Here is a 19,883-nt window from a genome sequence, read left to right on the forward strand (position 1 = left end):
TTGATCAATTTTACCTACATCCGCTCTGATAATCTCGAATAATTTCATCTGCGTATGGAGTTAATCATGCTAATAGAATGTTTAAGAGAATTTATTGGATGTTGACAGAAGAGAAATGCCTCAATAATTATTAAATCTGTTTTGTTGCTTTTCTTCTGAACTGGGACTCTTTTCACTCTTGTGGTAATTCCTCCTTGTTCCAGATAAGGAGAATGAGTTTGTGTATCTTGCTCTACATTTTTTCCCTCCAGCTAAAATTAAGTCAACCAGAATTTCGTCTGCACCCGGAGATGTGTTTCTTTAATTTTTTTTTTTTTTTTTTTTTTTTAATAGCGATTTCTATTTCTGTCTGGTTAGGTTCTGGAATATACGGTTATGCTATATGCATTTCACTTTCTCCACGCGCATTAAATTTTGGCTAAGTGTTAAGCAAATCGTCAAAGAAATCTTTCCATCTATTTAAGATGCTATCCTGATCAGTGAGAACTGTTCCGTAGCTTTCTTTAATATATATGCACGAGGTTGATAGCCTTTCTTAAGTTCGTTGATGCATTTATACATGTCCCGAATGTTTTTGTTTTCACTATTATCTTCAAGTTAATTAATTTTAACTTTCAAAAGTCTCGTTTCTTTGTTCTAAAAGTTTTGGAAGTTTTCTGCCAGATGGCAATGAAATTTTATGTAGTTATTTCGTTCGGATTTTGTACCCAACGCTGTTTCTTCTGTTTTCTCTTCTCTGCTTCTTTAGTGCATTCCTGGTTGAACCATGTTTGTTCCTACGTATTTCTGCGTGCCCCAATATTTGTTTTGTTGAAATTTTAATGTTATCTCTAATTTCAACCAAGTATCCTGAACACTAGTGCACTCCGAACATTCTAAAACCGAGAATCTATTCGCCACTTCACTCTGGTTCCCCTCTCACCTGACTCTCTTTTTTTTAAAAAAATTAAACCGCTCTGTTTTCAGATATTGAATATTTCCTTTATTCAACGATAGTCTCTCTCTAACTATCGAATCAACTCCTCTGTAATCAGTTGTGTTAGATTGTTTTCTTCTATTTACTAAAACATGATCAGTTTGATTATGTGTTTTTCCATGTGATGAAGTCCCAAGTATATTTATGAATGTCGCGAAGTTGGAATTTTGTAACCTTCACGATAAGGTTTCTGGATGTTGCACAGTTCACGAGTCGAAAGCCGTTGCCTCAACCTTCCTTATGCAAACATCTGTTCCCTATAATCGGTTTGAAAATGTCCTCTCGTCCTACCTTCGCTTTGAAACCGCCTAACAGAATTTTCATATGGTAATGCAGGAGATGATCAAATACCCGTTCTATTCCTTCGTAAAAACTATTTTTTTTAATCGCCATCCTTATTTTCTGTTGGGGCATGTGCATTTAAAACAATAATATTACACCACCGACCCTTAAGAGAAGTAAAAGAAAATCAATCATTAACAAATTCAACCCATGTAATTGCTGATATTACGTATTCGTTTGTGAACGAAAAGCCCTGTTCCTAGTTGGTAATTTTTAATCCGTTGCCCGTAAAAGAACGTAAAATTTCCCGACTTGACTTCTCCATTTCCTTCTTATCTAACTTCCTGATATCCCACTAGGTCCATCCTCTATTTCTAAACTCATTCTTTACAAATTTCAACACGCCTGCCCTATAGAGACTTCTTATATTCCATGTTCCAAATCTCATGTCGATTTTACTTTGCTAAGTTCTTGCCAAGTTATCAGTTCTGATCTGGGGATTCTGCGAACTTATCTGAACAATCTTTTTTTTTTTATATATATATATACAGGATGAGGTTGTTAGCCCCACACCAAATCCCCAAGGTGGAGAAGAATCACCCCTTGTCTCTCCGTGACTGCTTATTCAGTATATTCGCAGCTAATCTCTATATCCCAGAGGCCATCTCCTCGATCCACAACCTGAGGACGCGCTGTGCAGTGGTGACAGGAAGACCACATTTTACGGAAATAAATATAGCTATATTTCAGAAATACTGTACAATAGGTACTGATTATTCGAACATTGCTCTAAAACACACAGGAATAATCAATATGTTCGGACATATGGATGCGTATTAAGACTGTGAAAGCTTCGATGCCGTAAAAATCGTAAATTAGAGACTAGTTTCAGTGTAGTATTACATAAATGCATCGTACGTTTGACTATCCAAACTATTCTTGATGTATCACATTGTTTCGTTATATAACTACATAACTTTACAATAAGTGATTATACTCTTTACCTGTCCTCTGCCAATAGCAAATGTATGAATTTATAATACAAAACTGAAATACAGAAGAATAAAATAAAATAAAAATATAATGTGATATTTCACAGGTCATCTTATGTAAAGGGCGCCTTGTATTCTTCACAGGTTCTGTACTACCAGTCAGTATTTGAATTTATTATACAAAGCTGATATACAGGGTAACTAAAACCACTTATCTATAATGTGATATTTCGTAGGGCGCCTTATGCAAAGGGCGCACTGTACCTTTCGCGGGTTCTTTACCAACAGTAACTGTATGTATTTATTGTACAGAACTGTGCTATACAAAAGAGTAAATAAAATCGTTTATCTTTGATGTGGTCTCGCAAGGGCGTCTAATTTAAAGAGCGCACTGCAGAATTTATTACTAAAAGCTTTTACCTTTATTTATACTGTGATATTTCGGAGGGCGCACCGGGACACGTCCCGGTGTCCCGGTGGGCCAGCACGGGCCTGAATCAAACCCGGGCTTTCAACTTGGTGGGCTGACGTCTTACTGGCTATGCTATTGAATCTCATTTCATAGAAGTAACAGTGTGTATCTACCAAGCTTTAAATTAAAATTATGTGTGAATTCAATAGCTCCGCCGAACAATGTTGCAAGCAACAATTTTTATCACATTGAGATTTTAACAGAACAACGGTACTATAATAGAAGTTCCAATTCTATGTAATATCTTAACTATATATATAAAACTACATGAGCTGGCATAAATTAAGGGAGTATTTCCGGTTGACGTGGAAAGTTAAAATTTGGCATGATTGTAGATTTCCGGGACTAACCGACAGGAAAATTTCTAAAAGTGAATATTTTAAATTTTTAGGGTGTCTAAAGGAGGGATGAAGAATTTCCCCATGTTATTTAAATGGGTGTTTTTTTGGACATATAATCTCATGGTTTAGGTACTTGGAATTCGAATAAAAACTTGAAGTTCGGTATGCTTGTACGTTTTCGTTAGCGTTAACTAAGTAAATCGCTAAAACTAAAACTTTCCAACTGTAGAATGGTTTTATGGAGAACTTAAATATCTTTCACATGTTATTTATATGGGACACCTTTTAAACCCCAAAATTATTGGGCACTTCCTGTAGGGTTACAATGATTAAATTTGACATGATTCTAGCTTTTTGGGACTAACCGACAGGAAAATTGCCGAAAGTGAATATTTTTAATTTTGGGGGGGTTTAAAGGGGAGATGAATGAATTCCCCATATTATTTAAATTGTTTTTTTTTTTTTTTACCTATAATCTCATATTTTAGTTACTTGGAATTGGAATAAAAACTTGAAATTCTGTATGCTTATATATTTTCGTTTGCATTAACTAAGTAAATCGCTAAAAATAAAAATTTCCAAGTGTAGAGTGGTTTTATGGGAAACTGAACAATCTTTATCATGTTATTTATATCGGACATCTTCTACACCCCAAAATGTTTAGGCACTTCCGGCAGGATTAGAATGATGAAATTTCGCATGATTGTGAATATTTTTAGTTTTTAATTGTTCTGAAGGTAGGATGAAGAAATTCCCAGGTTATTTAAATGGGCGTTTTCTTGGGATACAAAATCTTATCTTTTAGATAGTTTAAATAGGAAAAGAACTTGAAATTTGGTGGAATTGTAGATATAAGAGGTGCAAGGCCGTAGGGCAAGTAAACGTGAGGATCATGGGTCGAAGCCCCCAGCTGTGCCAAATGCAGGAAATGTAATTAAAGAGCAAATACACAATATTCACTCTTGATTCAAAGGCTGATAACTAACAGATGCGAGGCCGTAAGGAGAGCAAACGTGGGGGTCTGTGGACGGAGCCTCCAGCTAGCCAAAGACTAGTTATTTGATATAAAGGCTGAAAAAGTAAATTAAAAGCCTATACATAACATATAGTTTTTGTCGATTTCTGTAAACTTGGATTGTTGTCACTTGCAACGTTGTTCGGTAGAGCCATTCAATTATTTCTAATTGAAATGATGAGCAACGATAACGATAGATACTTAGCTTTAAATAACGCGTGCAATTGCAACACAGAAAACGCATCTGAACGATATTTGACCACATTGGATATTTGACCACAATAGTTAGGGTCTTATCAAAGATTTATTTAATGAAATGTGAGAGACATTACTTGAGATATTTTAGAAAATATGTCCCAAGGAAAACTAATAATCCTCGTAGATGTACTTAGAACAGATAAATTACACGTTATCAGATTATTAATGAAATATGTATTTATGAAAGATAAACAAATTAGTGAATTTTGAGAAAATCATCCAACAATTACTCACCGTTATGAAATAACTCTAGAAAATTTTCCCACCAGATTACTTATACCACAATATAGAGTTATTAACGCAATTTTGGTATGTTAAATACAAAACAATCGTTCGAACCGTTTTCGAAAGAAAAAAAGGCTTTTTTTATCCTTTAATAGACTTCCCTTATTTCTAATGTAAGAAGAAACTTCGATAAACTCTTCTAGAAAATCTTACGTTTAATATTTCTAGTGGATTCGTTGAATGATATGATTTCTAGGAGAATGAACACGTTAGATTGATACTGACAAATGGGTTTTCAAAATAACATTTTTCAGCATAAAGAGAGCATGAAACGTGTAAATCCATTCAAATCTTGAATTTGATTTTTTAAAAGGATCATCATACTTCCTTCTCTCCTGCTTCACATTAAGTTTTGTCAATCAGACACGATTGATTTTGTGATTGAGTGGAGGTTGCAGCTTTTGCAACATATAAACGTAGTTTTCGCACAAAACACATTTTATTTTACGTCATAATAACTTATGTAATACAGAATCCGTAAACTGATGGGGTTTGGAATGATCGTTATAATAATAAAGTAATAACGGAATTACACAATTACCGAAACATTAAATTTTGATAAAAAAAATTAATTAACATGGCTAGGCTCGGTCCCGGGTCTGCAGCTTGGTAGTTTCATACGAAGTCACTTGCTTAAAGATGTCAAAGTCAAACTAAAATACTAATTACGGGGATAATACGTTTACTAAGGATCTATCTATTAGAATGCTACAGTAGCAACAAAAGCGCCGAGTTCCAACCTATAACTTTGGATTTTAAACCTTTGATTTACGGTTATTTGTGATTTCACGTTTAACAAAGACAAATATTTTAAAGTATTTGTACTTTAAATAAATTATTTAAATAGACCCCTTTTTCATAAAGATTATCTTTTTTATATTATTCTTCAAAGCCTTTGTATTTTAATAAGCCTTTTCCAAAATTAATGCAAATGAATTGTGCTGCCATCTTTGGTGTCTTTTAAATTATACATTTGTGGACGTTTATATGTTTGTGGCCAATCCTTTCGACAATGAGATCTCGGAAACTACAGGATCTAGAAAGAGGACGTTTTCATTTATCGATTGCAAATTTTATGTAGATTGTCCAGTCCTAATTGAATATTTAAAAAAAAGCATGGCCATTATTTCTTTATAACATTTTTACGGGTACACTGTAAGTGTTGAAATTAGAAAAAATCTTAAACATCATATCCTACGCATTATGCATTCCAACACCACATAATTGCATACGGGGGTTGCATACATCTCAGATGTTTGTTTCATGGCCAAATTATGATGAAAAAGGAAGGATAACCATTTCTCCACTTAAGTTGAATCTTTATTGTTTGGAATGTTTTGTCCAATTAATTATCACTGACATCATAATTAATTGTGCGTGAAATGTATTTGCTTATTACATACTGCATGCAAGAAGAAAGAAAACACTGATCATACATGAATTAAAAACTCCAACCGAAAGTACGCTCAAATCTTGCAAACGGTGCGAGATATTGAAAAAGTAATCGAAAAAATCTCCATTTCATGGTATCTCTTGCCAATTTTTATCAAGACGCCTTTCACTTGTGTTTGTAAAGGAACATGTACAGATGTGAGGAATATCAAGGAGATTCATACTCATATGTGAATGATGCGCTATGTAGAGAGCACAGGTTCAGCTAGTCTATATATTAAAATGCTAGGTTTATATGTTTGTCTCCAATCCTTTCGAAAATGAGATCTCGAAAACCTCGAGTACTAGAAACGTTTTCGCTGGTCGATTTCAAATTTTATGTAGATTGTCCAGTTCTCATTCAAATTTTCAAAAACCGTGTCGCCATTGTTCTATTCAACATTTTAGGAGCCGAAACTACGGTGTTAGGCAACCAGTAGAGAAATTACGTTTGGCGGGTTGATGGGAATTGCAGGCGCCTTGCTTCAATCTGAATGGCAAAACCTATTGCGTGTTGACAGCTTCAAATTCCTCAAGAGACGCAATGAGGCGTATTCGGACGAATATGGATTTATTAGAAAAAATATTTTCACTTGATATCGTGCTACTTCTACAAATTTCTTACAAACTCACTCCAACATCTATACATAGGAATTCACTTCCTTTGTGAGTCCCTTATAAGTGAGTAAGGAGACATGCACAGTGGGAAGGAGATTTATGGTGATAAGAGAACGATGCGCTGAGCAGACAGCGCAGGTTCAACTAGTATTTTAGTTTAAAATGTCTGGAAACCTAATATTATTGGACATCTTGATACAAATTAAATAACTACAGAATACCGTCTGCTATCATTTCTCCTTCCTTGGCTGAGCAACCAACATTAAAACCGCATCAACTTGAGGATCATTTCGAAACCGTTTCCTCACTTAGAAAGGCCTATTTGAACTGTTTCTGAGTTGAAGAAGGAAATAATGAGTAACTCAACTAATGATCGTCTCTTAATACGTGTTTAATATCTGGACAAACCTCTTACATGAAAGATTTTCAATTGGTTAACTGTTGTGCTATATTAACATGTAACACTTCCCAAGTGCACAACTCTGATTTTGATAATATTTGCAGGTAGATATTACACATGAAATAAATGAATACGCGTCTTTTATTTTCTGCGGGAAAACGGTTTTAGAGGCAAAAGCTTCCACCCCAAATTGTAAAAATTGACACCCGAAAGACAAGAAGAAGTGGACAAAAGTGAACTAAATTGAGCACATATATTGTAGACAATAAATGTTTTTTTAATTTTCTGTGGGAATCCCATGCGAAGTTGTGAAAGTTGACAACCGAAAGGCAAGAAGAGGACCGAAGTGAATATAATTGTGCACAGATATTGTAGACGGAAAGTGAGAAAGTAAGTGTTTCGTATTTTACTGAAAAAATGGATTGGGTGGATCACAGACCTATCGAAACCTTTGATTACGAAATATCAAAAGAGCTTATTAGAATACGTCAGAAGCAGTGGCGGATTTAGGGGGGCTAGAAGGACTACAACCCAGGGCGGCAAATTTTAGCAAAATTTCAGGGTCAGCAAAGTTTTGAAGATATGAAGTAGTTCAAAATGAAGTTTGAAAAATTATTTAATTTTCGCGACGGGAAGCCTACAAAATAGGGAGGCGGAAAACCATGTGCCGCCTATTGAAAAGGACATATAGAGACACCACTTTATTAAGTAGTTAGTATTTCGTACTGTGTTACCAAAAGTGAAATTTTTAGCACGGTACTAGTGGTTGGTTTTGATAAAGTTGGCTAATTTGAGCAATTTCAGGCCACTAGGGGGTACAACACTGATTTCCGAATTGATCTTGTTTCGTTATGAAGTGTAAAGCGTTGGTTTACATTTTGTAAAGTGTAATAGCTGCGTTCTTGTGCTGAATAAGTGTCCTATTTTAATAAATCACCAGGTGAAGAAAATTATTAATTTAATTTTAGTTTTTTATTCGTTTTTTAAATGAGCTGAATGGAGATATAGTAGAAACAGAATGATCTACTTATAGGGTAGATGGGATTCATTACGTAATATAATAAGGTTTAGATTGCTTATCTCAAGCTAACTGAAACCAAACTACAACATACTCTATCATCGTTAACAACTCATCATTTCCAGGAAAACACCTCATTGCTTCGATTGTCTCGTGAGAATCTGAGAAAATTGCAACTTGAATATCAATAATTGCTAGTGCAAAATTTTGTATTAAAAAGTCAACGAGTCTGCTTTTGTAGCTATAGGAATTATGGCTTTTTCATATGTGGGCTTAGAACCCAACAAACTGGACGGGAAATCCTGTTTGAAAAATTTGATGAGGACATTGAACGAACTGAATAATGATAGTCTTTAGTTATCCTTTGTTACTATTAAGTTTTGGAAGCTAAACTAAAAATAAAATCAAATTGACATATTTTGGCCAGATTCCGTAACGGTTAGCGTCAACATAAAGCAAAAACTGTGTTCTGGTTGGCGATAATAGGCACTGCATTTATGTACTGTGCCTATTAAAGACTGATGTAATGTGGTGTGTTGCGTTTCTCTCCGCAATTCTTGTGAAGGCTTGAACGAAATAAGGGTCTCCAGTCTGATAAGTTCTGCGAGTTCACTCTGTCAAACTCACTGTAAATTTGAGATATCAAAGTTAACAAAACGTTTCCAGGAGGTAAGTTTTCATATTAGTTTAAAGAGTCTTCCAATGATATACTGTAGTTGTGCACAAAGCGTTTCCAGTAAGCGAGTTTGATAATAGTCTAAGGAGTCTCCAAAACACGATATTGTAGTAGTTGTGATAAGATCATTTGCTGTCATGGACGCCCCACCAAGGGCTTGATATTTATAATAAGAAAATTAATATTTATAATAATAGTATAATTACATCAATGTCATTGTTTATTCAGTGTTTTGCTGGAGACGAAAGAAATAAAACTTTGTAGAACTTAGCCAATTAACGCGGACAATGTAATTGTTTAATGGTAATTAGCTTCGTTTCTCGCACATAGTTAGATTTTTTGAAAGATGAAAGTTTTGAGTGAAAAAGTATGGTGTAAGAATTGAGTAAAGTAAATAATTACGTGTGTGTGCGATACTAGCAATAAACCACGAGTAACGGTAGGAAGCGTTTAAATGGCGCTGCTTATAGAAAAGCAGCATTAGAAAAATTAGAAAAAGAACAGGAGGTATTACAGAAGACTTCAAAAATATTTAACTTCTTTCGAAAACCCAAAACTGGGCATAGTTCAGGGTCATCTGATAGCAAAAGCCACTTGGAAACTCAAAAATCTGGACAAAAATTAGAATTGTCCCGAAACAAATTACACTCAATTACAGAATCTCCAAGTGCAGTAGAATTTGAGGTAGCAGTGAGACTAGAGATAAGCCAACATAAATAAAAGGCGAGGATTTTCAGGATTCCAAAATTGTGTGTAAAGCTAAACATGATGAACTGGAAGACAAAAAAGATTTTTCTAATTTAATTCCTCAAGGAAGCTCAAGTGCTATAGAACACTCAGAAAAGTATGAGAAAGATGTTGTGTTTGATTCTGCTTTGTGGCCTATCAATGAAAACACTCGAGAGCAAGTCATAAAAAAGGGAATAAACCAAGACATTTCGAAGCCGTTATAAAAGATTAATTGGGGAACAACATTGCTACTTAAGCTAGACTCTTTTTAAAACCACTTTGATCAACGGACAGAAACGATTTTACCTTATGTACTCCGAAAGTTCCGGAAAACTTTTTTTATACCATGCCAACTTGTCGGTGGGATTTAAAAATTAGATAAAGAGGGCTTCGATGACTGGAAACACGGAAACGATAGTTTAACAAGCCACGAGAATTCGGCAGACCATAAATCATGTGTCTTAGTAATGAAAAGAATGAACATTGCAAGAAGAATTGATTCTAAGCTGCTAACTCAAATTGAGGATGAAACCAATTACTGAAGAAATGTTTCGAAACGAGTAGCTGCTGTTGTGAAATCCCTAGCTGCTGCTGGTCTACCTTTAAAAGGGCATTATTAGAAATTTGGGTCAACACACAACTGCGGAAATTTTATAATGTGTATAGAGTTAATAGCCGAATTAGACCCCTTCTTAGCGACCCATGTTTCTGAGTATGGCTATCCAGGTCAAGCTCATATATCATACTTGTCCTCCACCACACACGAAGAATTTCTTACACTAATGGGCCGAAAAGTCACGGAAGAAATAATAACTGAAATAAAAGAAGCATTTTTTTTTTTTTTTTTTTTTTGGTAATTGATTCTACATCAGATATTTTCCATATTGATCAACTGGCCGTAATAATTAGATGCGTTCCCAGGAATGGCATTCGTGTAGAAATATTCCTCTGCTTTTTACCTAATGTGGGCCATGAAGCAGAGGAGCTTTTCAGTGCTGTTACAGATGTTCTTGATAAATATCGTATGGACATAAAAAAGTGCAGGAGACAATCGTATGACAATGCCTCCAACATGTGTGAAGAGTGCACTGGACTGTAAGCCATAATACGTGAGACAACGCCGACAGCAATGTATGTACCTTGCAGTGCTCATTCGCTGAATTTAGTCGGTGAACATTCAACCAGTAGTTGTAAAGGAAGTCGAAATTTTTTCTTGCTTCTTGATAACCTGTATATTTTTTTCTCATGCTCTGCCAAAAGGTGGGAAGTACTCACGACATGTCTTGGCAACAAAAACAACTAAGTCTAAAATCCTTGTCAAATACTCGTTGGTCTGCAGAGGATGACGCTTGCAAGGCGTTAAATGAAGATTGGGATGAAGTAATAGAAGCACTTACAATTATTTCGAATGAAGGGAAGAGGCAACTACATGTAGTGAAGTATCTAGCTACCTCTGCCAGCTTCAAAGATTAGGAACAGCTTTTCTGTCAATTCTGTAGGAAGATTTGTTATCCAGATTTAACGCATCAAGTAAAAAGCTACAGTCACCTGAAATCGAACTATCAACTGTATCAGTCTTATATGGTTCATTATCAGAGTATATACAAAGTATAAGAAGAGACTTTGACGTGTACGAAACTGGAGCGTTGACAAAGTCGAAAGTGACTCACTATGAGGATGAAGTAAAGAGACGAAAAGTTCAAGTAGATGAAACTCGAGAAGGAGAATTAGAGTATGCAGAGTTGGCAGAGAAAACTTCCGAATCAATATTTTCAATGTAATAATGAAAGTAACAATGACACATTAAGTAATGAAATAGAAAGAAGAAAAACTGTATACGATGACCTCAACGCGTTGTTTGGATTTTTAATTAGTGCCTGCAAAGAAGACCTTGACAAAAGCATACTAGTGCAACACAGCAAGAAGTTATGTGCTTTTTACCATAAAGATCTACTAACTACAGAAGAGTTTGTTAAGGAATGTTTACACTTTTTCGGATTTTTGAAAGAATTGCATGAATTGGACGAAAGAAATTATTTTAATTGTGACCGCCTGTGTGTATTTGTCGCCAGCACTGTAAAAATGTCAAATTTCAAACAAGTGATAAAAGTTCTTTCGTGTCTCAAACTCATCATCTCATCACAGTGTTTCTGATAAGTTTAGTTCTTAATTTAGACAACTAGTTTGTTTTCCTTTTTATATCCTTTTGTTCATCAGTGTCACATATCTTCTTGTACTTAATGTTTAAATCTCTAACAAAGAACGTTAATTTTCATATTAAATGATTTATTCATGTATATTGTGTTAGGACTCAGAAGATTCAGTACAAAGTCTCTTCAATGTAAGAAAGTTCTCTAGGATTCAGTATAGCCTAGGATTCAGTGCTCCTTGCAGTGATTTTAATAATTCATACAGCTCACAATGAATCAGTCAGACTTTACAAAAAAATCGCTATTCATCAGTTCTTTTGTTACCAACAATTCGCGATACCGTAGATATTTTTTTAAAAAGACAATTATTTGTGTGTGAAAAACGGAAGATTATTTAGAATTTCTGACTTCAGATTAATTAACCCACAAACGCCCAAGACCAGTTTTATTCGTTAGCAACTGCCTGAACAATACCAGGTTACATCGAAAACCTGAGAAGAAAACCGAACGAAATTCGTACAACAAGAGAACGGGTAGTGTGCCTGAAGTGGAACATCGGGGGTTTGGCTAACTGAATGATATAGCCCATGTAACGTAGTGGAAAATAAAGTGGGTCACTGGTAGCACAAGGAGCGTTTGTGGGTTAAACTTTAGTTTGTTTGCTTTAGCAGTAGAGAAAAGCAGTTACTTCTCATACAAAACGTAGGCCGGCCCTTGTTATAGTTTGAACAAAAATAACAATGATATGGTATGGAATGCATATTCCGACTTGTGACAGTTCTGGTTCTAAATGAACTTCAGGGAGCTGGTTATACACAACCTGTTCTCTAGCCAGCCCGTATGCCTAAGTATTACGAAGGTTGGATTTCATTTTAATCGTGTAAAAGCAGAAGAGCTTAATTCAGGAGAGACTGTCCAAAAATCGAATTTAGCACATGAAACCAATTCTAACCAAGTGTAACAACGTTTCTGATTGCATATTTGCTTCTTGCTGCATTTGGAAGAAGACATCTTATCTTGACATACAAGATATTACTTTGGTTTAAAAAAACTTACTGATTTTTTTTTATGATCATAGATATTTTTGTTATTCAATCCAAGGAAGTCTTTGAGACAAGTGTTTTATGTAGTAGTAGTATTACTGAGAAAACGCTGTCTTCATTATGTTTTTATTATTATTATTATTATTATGTTCTAATGTATAGTTCCGTATATAGTACTACTACCTTGGTTTGAAACCAGTTATACCCCCTCCCCCCGGCAAAAGTTGTTTTAATATTAGTTTCTTTCGTTTCGTGCCAGTGTCTTTCGTATTTTCTACATTCCTACGACCAGATGACGGAATATAACACACCATTCTTCATTTTTGTTTCGTATTTACGCAAGTATAAGGTAAAGAGAAGGAAAGGAAGTAAGACGTTCCGAGTAGAGAGGAGATGGCTCCGAAATAACTGATGAGGGGGCGGCGAGTTGCCGCTAGCCCTTAAGCGACAGAAGTCTAAATCCACCTCTGGTCAGAAGTGCATAAGTGACACGGAGAATTGCAACAAAACTGTGTTTAGAGACAATACACAAAAAATAAGCGAATACGTGTTTTTTCGTTTGTGAAGGAAAACGGAGTGGAGGCCAAGGCACCTTCCGAGAAAAGTAAATATTACCATAGAAGCGCAGGAAGGAGTGAACCGAAGCAAATGAAATTGTGTCTAGTTACGTAAAATAAGGCAATACGTGTTTCGGAAGTGTCCTCATCCGATTTGCTTCAAATTTGACACATCAACAGTGAACCCCAAAAAATTTACTCATGTTTTGGTTTATGCGGAAAAACATTGTACGGGAGTAACCCACCCTCCGAAATATTATTAAAAAACACGCTATAGGTAGAAACGTCCACCACTAAAATAGTGAAAGTGAATGCATAGATTTTGAAAGTAGGAAATACTTGTTAGTTTGTGTTAATTCAGAGAACAGTAACGTTAGATCAACATATGTGTTCCTGTCATTAGTCTAACGTCAGTGAAGCTTCCTCTAAAGACTCGATTTACATTTGCTGGTTTGTCTGTCTGTCTGTACTACGCTAGAGGGCGCAATGTTCAGTCTTTGAACATGAACTTTTGAGGGTAGAAGCACGACACACTCGAAATTCACTGTATTCATTCTAACTTTTAGGTCATCCATCTATTGGTAAAAGTTCACTATTTTAACATAAGCTGTTTCCTACCTATAGCGTATTTTATAGTATCTCGGGGGTTGCCTTTAACCTTTACAATGTTTTTCCGCATATACAAAAACACGTGTCGATTTATTATATGTTAACTGTTGATGTGCCAAATTTGAAGCAAATCGGATGGGATAATTGATAAACACAAATTGCCGTATTATAATATGCAATACCTACACACAATTTCATTCGCTTCGATCCACTCCTTCCTGCACTTCTACTGTAATATTTACTTTCTTTTCGGAGTAGGCCTTGGCCCCAACACTATTTCTCCGTACAAACTAAAAGCACATGTTTACTTATTTCTTGTGTATTTTCCCTACACAAACTTACGTTGCAATTCTCCATATCCTTAGGCACTTCTGACATATACTTAGTAGCAGTGGCGGCTAATGTAAATGTTGCAGCGTTGCGCAACGACCAAAGTATCACAAGAAAAATATTAGCAGCAGTAAAGAGCAGAAAAAATACTTCCTAATACTCCTTTATACTTTAAATAACATATTTTTTACTTCTATAACTGTAAAATCCATTAATCCGTTTCAAAAAGCGAAAAATAATCCACCATAGCCTCTAATATACATAGCGTTGCAGCGAGTATACAACGACCAGATTCCTACAGCTTTGCAATAGAAGCGAATGTTAAGTCCCTTTTCCTCTATCTCAGAAGTTAAAAGCTCTGGTCGTTGCAGAGCTTGTGCAACACGGCACGGTTTCCAGTGAACGAGAAGGTTTTTCGCGCTAAATAAGATTTCTGTACTTTATTTCACCACCAATTAACAAATGGAATTTATTTTATGCATTCATATTTTTAAATTACGGGTCTATACTGAAGCAAACCAATAGAATGAACAAAAAGAGTGATTGCAGAATTACAAAATAAGAAAAAAATATGTAGTAGAGCAGAAGTCAAATGGAAGTAAATACGAATTTACAAGTTAATTCTTAGCATATATACATAATGAAGGCTTCTTGTACAGTAATTTGTGAACCAATATTAATAAGTCAATATAAATGGACCCTCCGTCTGTGGAGAGTATTTTAGTACATATATATTTCTTTTATAAAATAACTGTATAACTTAATAACTTTCCACATAAAACTGTAGGATGGGAAACGCGACATTGAAATTGGGACTAGTTAACAACGCTCAGGGGTGCAACCAGGAGGGAGTCCACTAGGTTCGGACCTCACAAAAATTTCGAAACTCGACTAACATTTCTAGACTTCCTTGTTTAACAGAGAAATGATTGACGTAGGGTAAAGATTGTTTCTACGTTTTATCATGTACTTTTTCTTTTCTTATAAAAATAATCGTTCTATCATTTTTTAAAGAATATAGATGAAGTAATTAAGAATTAATTTTCGTCCTTTCGGGTTCAAAAGAAGACAGGTTCGATAAACAATAAATGTATTGGGCCCCTCAAATACTTTAGACCAGGAGCGTCATTTCAGGAAATGACACACCTGCTTTGGACCCCTCCCAGGAAACATTTTTCGAGCTCCTTCGTGGCTAAGCGGTTAGCGTACGTGCCTTTGGCGTGGGAGACCCGGGTTCGATTCCCAGCGGGAGCTCGTGTAGTTTGGATTCCACGTTAATAAGTAGGTCCCATCTCAAATAGCCTCGCTGCTGAAAGGGACGTTAAACTCAAAATCAACTCAACTCAAACATTTCTGGGTGTGGAACTGGCAATGCTGTTTGTTCTGACGTTCTTCGACTTTTTGCCTTTTGTTAGCTATAGAATACATGCTGATCCTACATCTGCCGGGTTCAAAGTTTGCTTTCCAGAACGTTGACATTGATAAGCATATTTCGCCTCATGTGGAAGTATAATTATTCTGTTCGTTGTGCTTTGCTTACAACCAAGACGGATGATTTGGAATGTAGTTTTTCTTTTACGCACGTGTGTATGTTGCTGTATATGTGACATTCGCAATTCATATACCTCTTTTGTATCAGCTGTTTTGTTTTTTAGTTATTGGATTTACTTGCATTGTGTGTGCTCTAATTCTGTAAATAACCTACAAATTCTGAATGAATTCTATACCATGACTTCTGTGAATAACTTACCAAAAAAAGAAAAAAAGAAAAGCAATTTCCCCAGCTTTCCACTGAGGAAAACAAGCAAAGATCAATTCAGGAGAATGATCGAAAAAACCCGCTTTAAATTCACAGGATATTTTATGGCAGCACTAGATATATTTATAAGTTGTTTGCATTAGATATATTTCCACAATTTATTTTAAATTTACCTAGATAAGGTGTGAATAAAGTGTGTTCAATTTACATTTTTTTATAACACTAATCTCTACCACGAACTTCTTCAGTCTACTCTCCAGAGGAATTTGGATCAGTGTCAGAGATTGGGTTTGCTAGGATGAATTGTTCTCGATCTAGGAAAGTTATTTAGAGAATTTACAAAGCTTCTGAAATTAATATTAACTGTACTTATGGCGTTAGCAAAAGGAAAACGGTGTTTTTCCACATTGAAAAAAATTGACACTTTCAAGCAATTGAATGTTCCAAGAAAGGTTATTGCCATTGGTTATGCTTTCCATCGAAAAAGATCTGACAATAAAAATACCGGAGTTCAACCAGCATTTAGGTTTATTAGGTAGATTTTCTCCAATGAAAGAGAGGAGAGTGAACTTACTAATTAAATAAGGTGACTAATCGTATAAAATGTTCTGTATTATTTTTAAAAACTTTTTAAAACAGAATTTTATTTAATTTCACATGTCACATAGTATTTTCATCTAAAGTTATGCTGATCAGTCAGTGAGTCTAGTTTATAGCTTATGCCTCCGATCGTTCGTACTGCAACACCCGAAACCACAATCCACCGGCCGCCACTACTTTTTAGCACTTTTGATATTTCGTAATCAAAGGTTTGGAATGGTCTGTGCCCACCCAACTTATTTTAAAAGGAAAATTCGAAACACGTATTCCCGTATTCGAAACACGTATTGAGGTCTACAATATCTCTGCACAATGTAGTTCAGTTTAGTCCATTTCTTCTTGCCTTTCGGGCGTCAACTTTCACAATTTTAGGTGGGGGCTTTTGTCCCCTAAAACCGTTTTTCCGCAAAAAAATAAAACACGTATTTGTTCATTTCATGTGTAGTATCTTTCTGCTAAATGTAAACGGAGTGTTACACTTGGAAAGTGTTACATTGTAAGTAAATGATCGTTGTAGACAAGTGGTTACCGCGTCAATTGTCTACTTACATTGTCCTCGAGGTCAAGTATCGTATCGTGTGAATATATGTTTACAAGCAGGGAAGAGAATGAAAGTAGAGAGAACAACTTTTTTTTTAAAGCATATATCAGAATGAACTTCGTTTCTAAGTCAGTCATCGTTATCGGAATGCACATTGTCCAGGGAATGTGATTTTCTGTGGAACATTTCTGAGTCTTTACAGGATAGCCATAGGAAATCCTATATTGTCTCACCCTTTCCGTCATATCAAATTGAACTCAATGGATAACCTCGTCAATGTTTTCACTATCATTAAGGTTCCTACTGCAATCTCAACTTAGTCACACAATACATGTGCTTGTTCTCTTGTTCGGTTTCGAATGAAGCGTGAATTTTCTTTTGATAACCCTCAACTGCCCATTTCTGCCCATAAAACCATAAATAATTATGCCGGCTAAGCAATCTTCTAACTACGTACCGCCAAGTTGAATTTATCCATCTATCTGGGCATTCTGTTAAAGTGAAAGTGAACCTAAAATTAGACATATCAAAACCATTTTTAAAAATTTGTATATAGAGTTTGATATGAAGCGTTTAACGTAAAATGATTAAAGTTCATTCTTTGTCATTTTGTGAGATGTAAGAATAAATAAAATATGCTATTACAAGTGAAAAATATATAAAGCAATACCTTCGCCATATTCAAATAACTTTCAACAGTTATACAGTTTTATAATTTAAAATGCTAGGTCTCCCGTCGGTCTCCTATGCCACGTTGAGACAACTAAAAAGTCTTTAAGTAAGTATTAACTCAGTGTCAAAGACTGTTCCATTGATCTTTGAATAGAAGTAATAATAGTACAGTGAGCTTTTTTCAGTTCGTACTAAAATACATTAGGAATATGCAAATAGGGAGTATATTTCGATAGTATTATAATTAGAGTATATGAAAGAAATACATTTGTAAATATTCAATTTGTACTATTATATAGGAAGTTGAAAGACTTAAAAATTTCAAGTTACTAAAATTTTCATTGTGGCTTACAGGTTTCCCGGAAACAATGATAGTAGATAGATCGTTGACAATGGAAGATGTAAGTGAATATGGGGAAGCGTCATTTTCTTCACTAGTAACTCGCAGTATCTTTCCAGAATCTTGGTTGTGGGATCTAGTTTACGTAAAGTAAGTAACTGAGCGTTATACTGTACGAAATCTTAAAGTAGAAAAAAACTTCTAATGTATATCTGTCACTTCCTTGTTTTTTCGTTTTCATATTTTCTAATTCAAGCTCTTAGCTATGAACTAGAAGAGACCTTCTACTAGTTATCAGCTATAATACGATGCAAATTCTTGAAAATATTTATCATGTAGATACTGTTTCAAATATTGACCCAAGTAACCATGATAGTGTGATATGAAACCGTACAGTTCTCCTTGGAATCCAATTTTCCTTTCTAAGGGCCAAACAACACATTTATATACATCAACAATCAATACGCATACAACAAATTACTTTCTCCGTAGTTTAAATTTTAATTTTGTGTGTTGGAAACAAGTTCAGTATATTTTGAAAGTACCTTTACATGAAGAATAATAAGTAGACCAAGGGTCAACGGGGTAACTCTACCCCCCCCCCTAGGGAACTTTTGCCACTATATTAGTATTGTTCTATAGGGTCCTTAGAGTCAAAAAGTACTTGTTGGTCAACATACAAGTGGAACACCTGGGTCGTGGGACCCTTAACCCTAGGGTAAAGGATCCGAATATGAGACCCTAAAATTTGGATGCTAATTACTAGTTAACTAAAGCAACAACAAATACTGTTTTAAGTTTAATATATTCTTTGAAGTATCTAGTTTATGAAACAAAGTATTGGAACACATAAAAAATATAATAATAAAAGATATGTTGAAAAATGTGAACAAAAGTGTTTTTGCGCAATTTTTATAAGAGGTACCGAATAAGATACCCCAGCCTTCTGTGGAATATTTGAACAGTTGTTTTATGAATTCACGATTGAACAATGTCTTTAAACTAAATCCTGCTATGGCACAAAAATATAACACGTTAAATTTTCAATAAACCACATTTTCAGCCTTTTTAGGATCTACGGCTAATATTTTTTAAACAAAAATATGTAAACTTCTACCGTATTACCTATAACTTTTGCAGTGAACATAAGTAACAAAAGACAGACTATGATGAAAAATGTAAAAACAAAATAGTTTATAAACCTCTTCAAACAATGTTTTTTGTATCGTAGTGACTAGCCTATTCCTTTGGCAAGCAAATCTTTGAATACTGTATGAAACTAGAGTTACAAACTTCAGCCTTTGAGCTAGTTTAGCTGCAATTAAATGAGCTACCTGATAAAAAAAAAGGATCAAAAAGCGTTTACATTTTGTTCTTGCACATAGGGCAAACAAATGCGTCATCTGCACCACAATTAGCATGAGCTCACTTGTAACAACGCGTGCATTGTACCCACTCTTCACCACATTGATCTTGCGAGTAAAATGCACCGCAAAATACACATTCTGCGTCATCTTCATCTTCATCTAACTCAACACTATCTGACGAATCTGCTAATGAAAAACAGTCGTCAGATTCATCTGTGGAATCTTCAAATCTATGCGATGCATCCTTCCTTTTTTTGCGTGAAGCAGAACGTGAAATAGGCCTACGTGAATGCTGCTTTTTCTTGACTGCACGCGTTTGACTTTGAGCTCCTTGAACATCCTTACTAAAGAGGTTCTTCCTGACCACCTTCTGACGTTTCTTCTCAAGGGATTCTTTATATGGCGTTGTTGTGATAACTACT

General features: G+C 35.1%; 1 protein-coding gene across 2 annotated transcripts in view; it reads left to right on the top strand.

The window, feature by feature from the left end:
* Positions 1-19,883, top strand: part of LOC145678425 (alpha-1-inhibitor 3-like) — a 2,648,409-nt gene that overhangs the window by 1,560,258 nt on the left and 1,068,268 nt on the right. For both annotated transcript variants that reach the window (XM_081748543.1, XM_081748544.1), the window contains exon 14: positions 18,109-18,244. In XM_081748543.1, coding sequence (XP_081604669.1) covers positions 18,109-18,244 — 136 coding nt within the window. The remainder of the gene's footprint in view (positions 1-18,108; positions 18,245-19,883) is intronic.

This window comes from Thermobia domestica, chromosome 2 (genome assembly GCF_964235325.1).
Source record: "Thermobia domestica chromosome 2, izTheDome1.hap1.1, whole genome shotgun sequence".
Lineage (NCBI taxonomy): Eukaryota > Metazoa > Arthropoda > Insecta > Zygentoma > Lepismatidae > Thermobia > Thermobia domestica.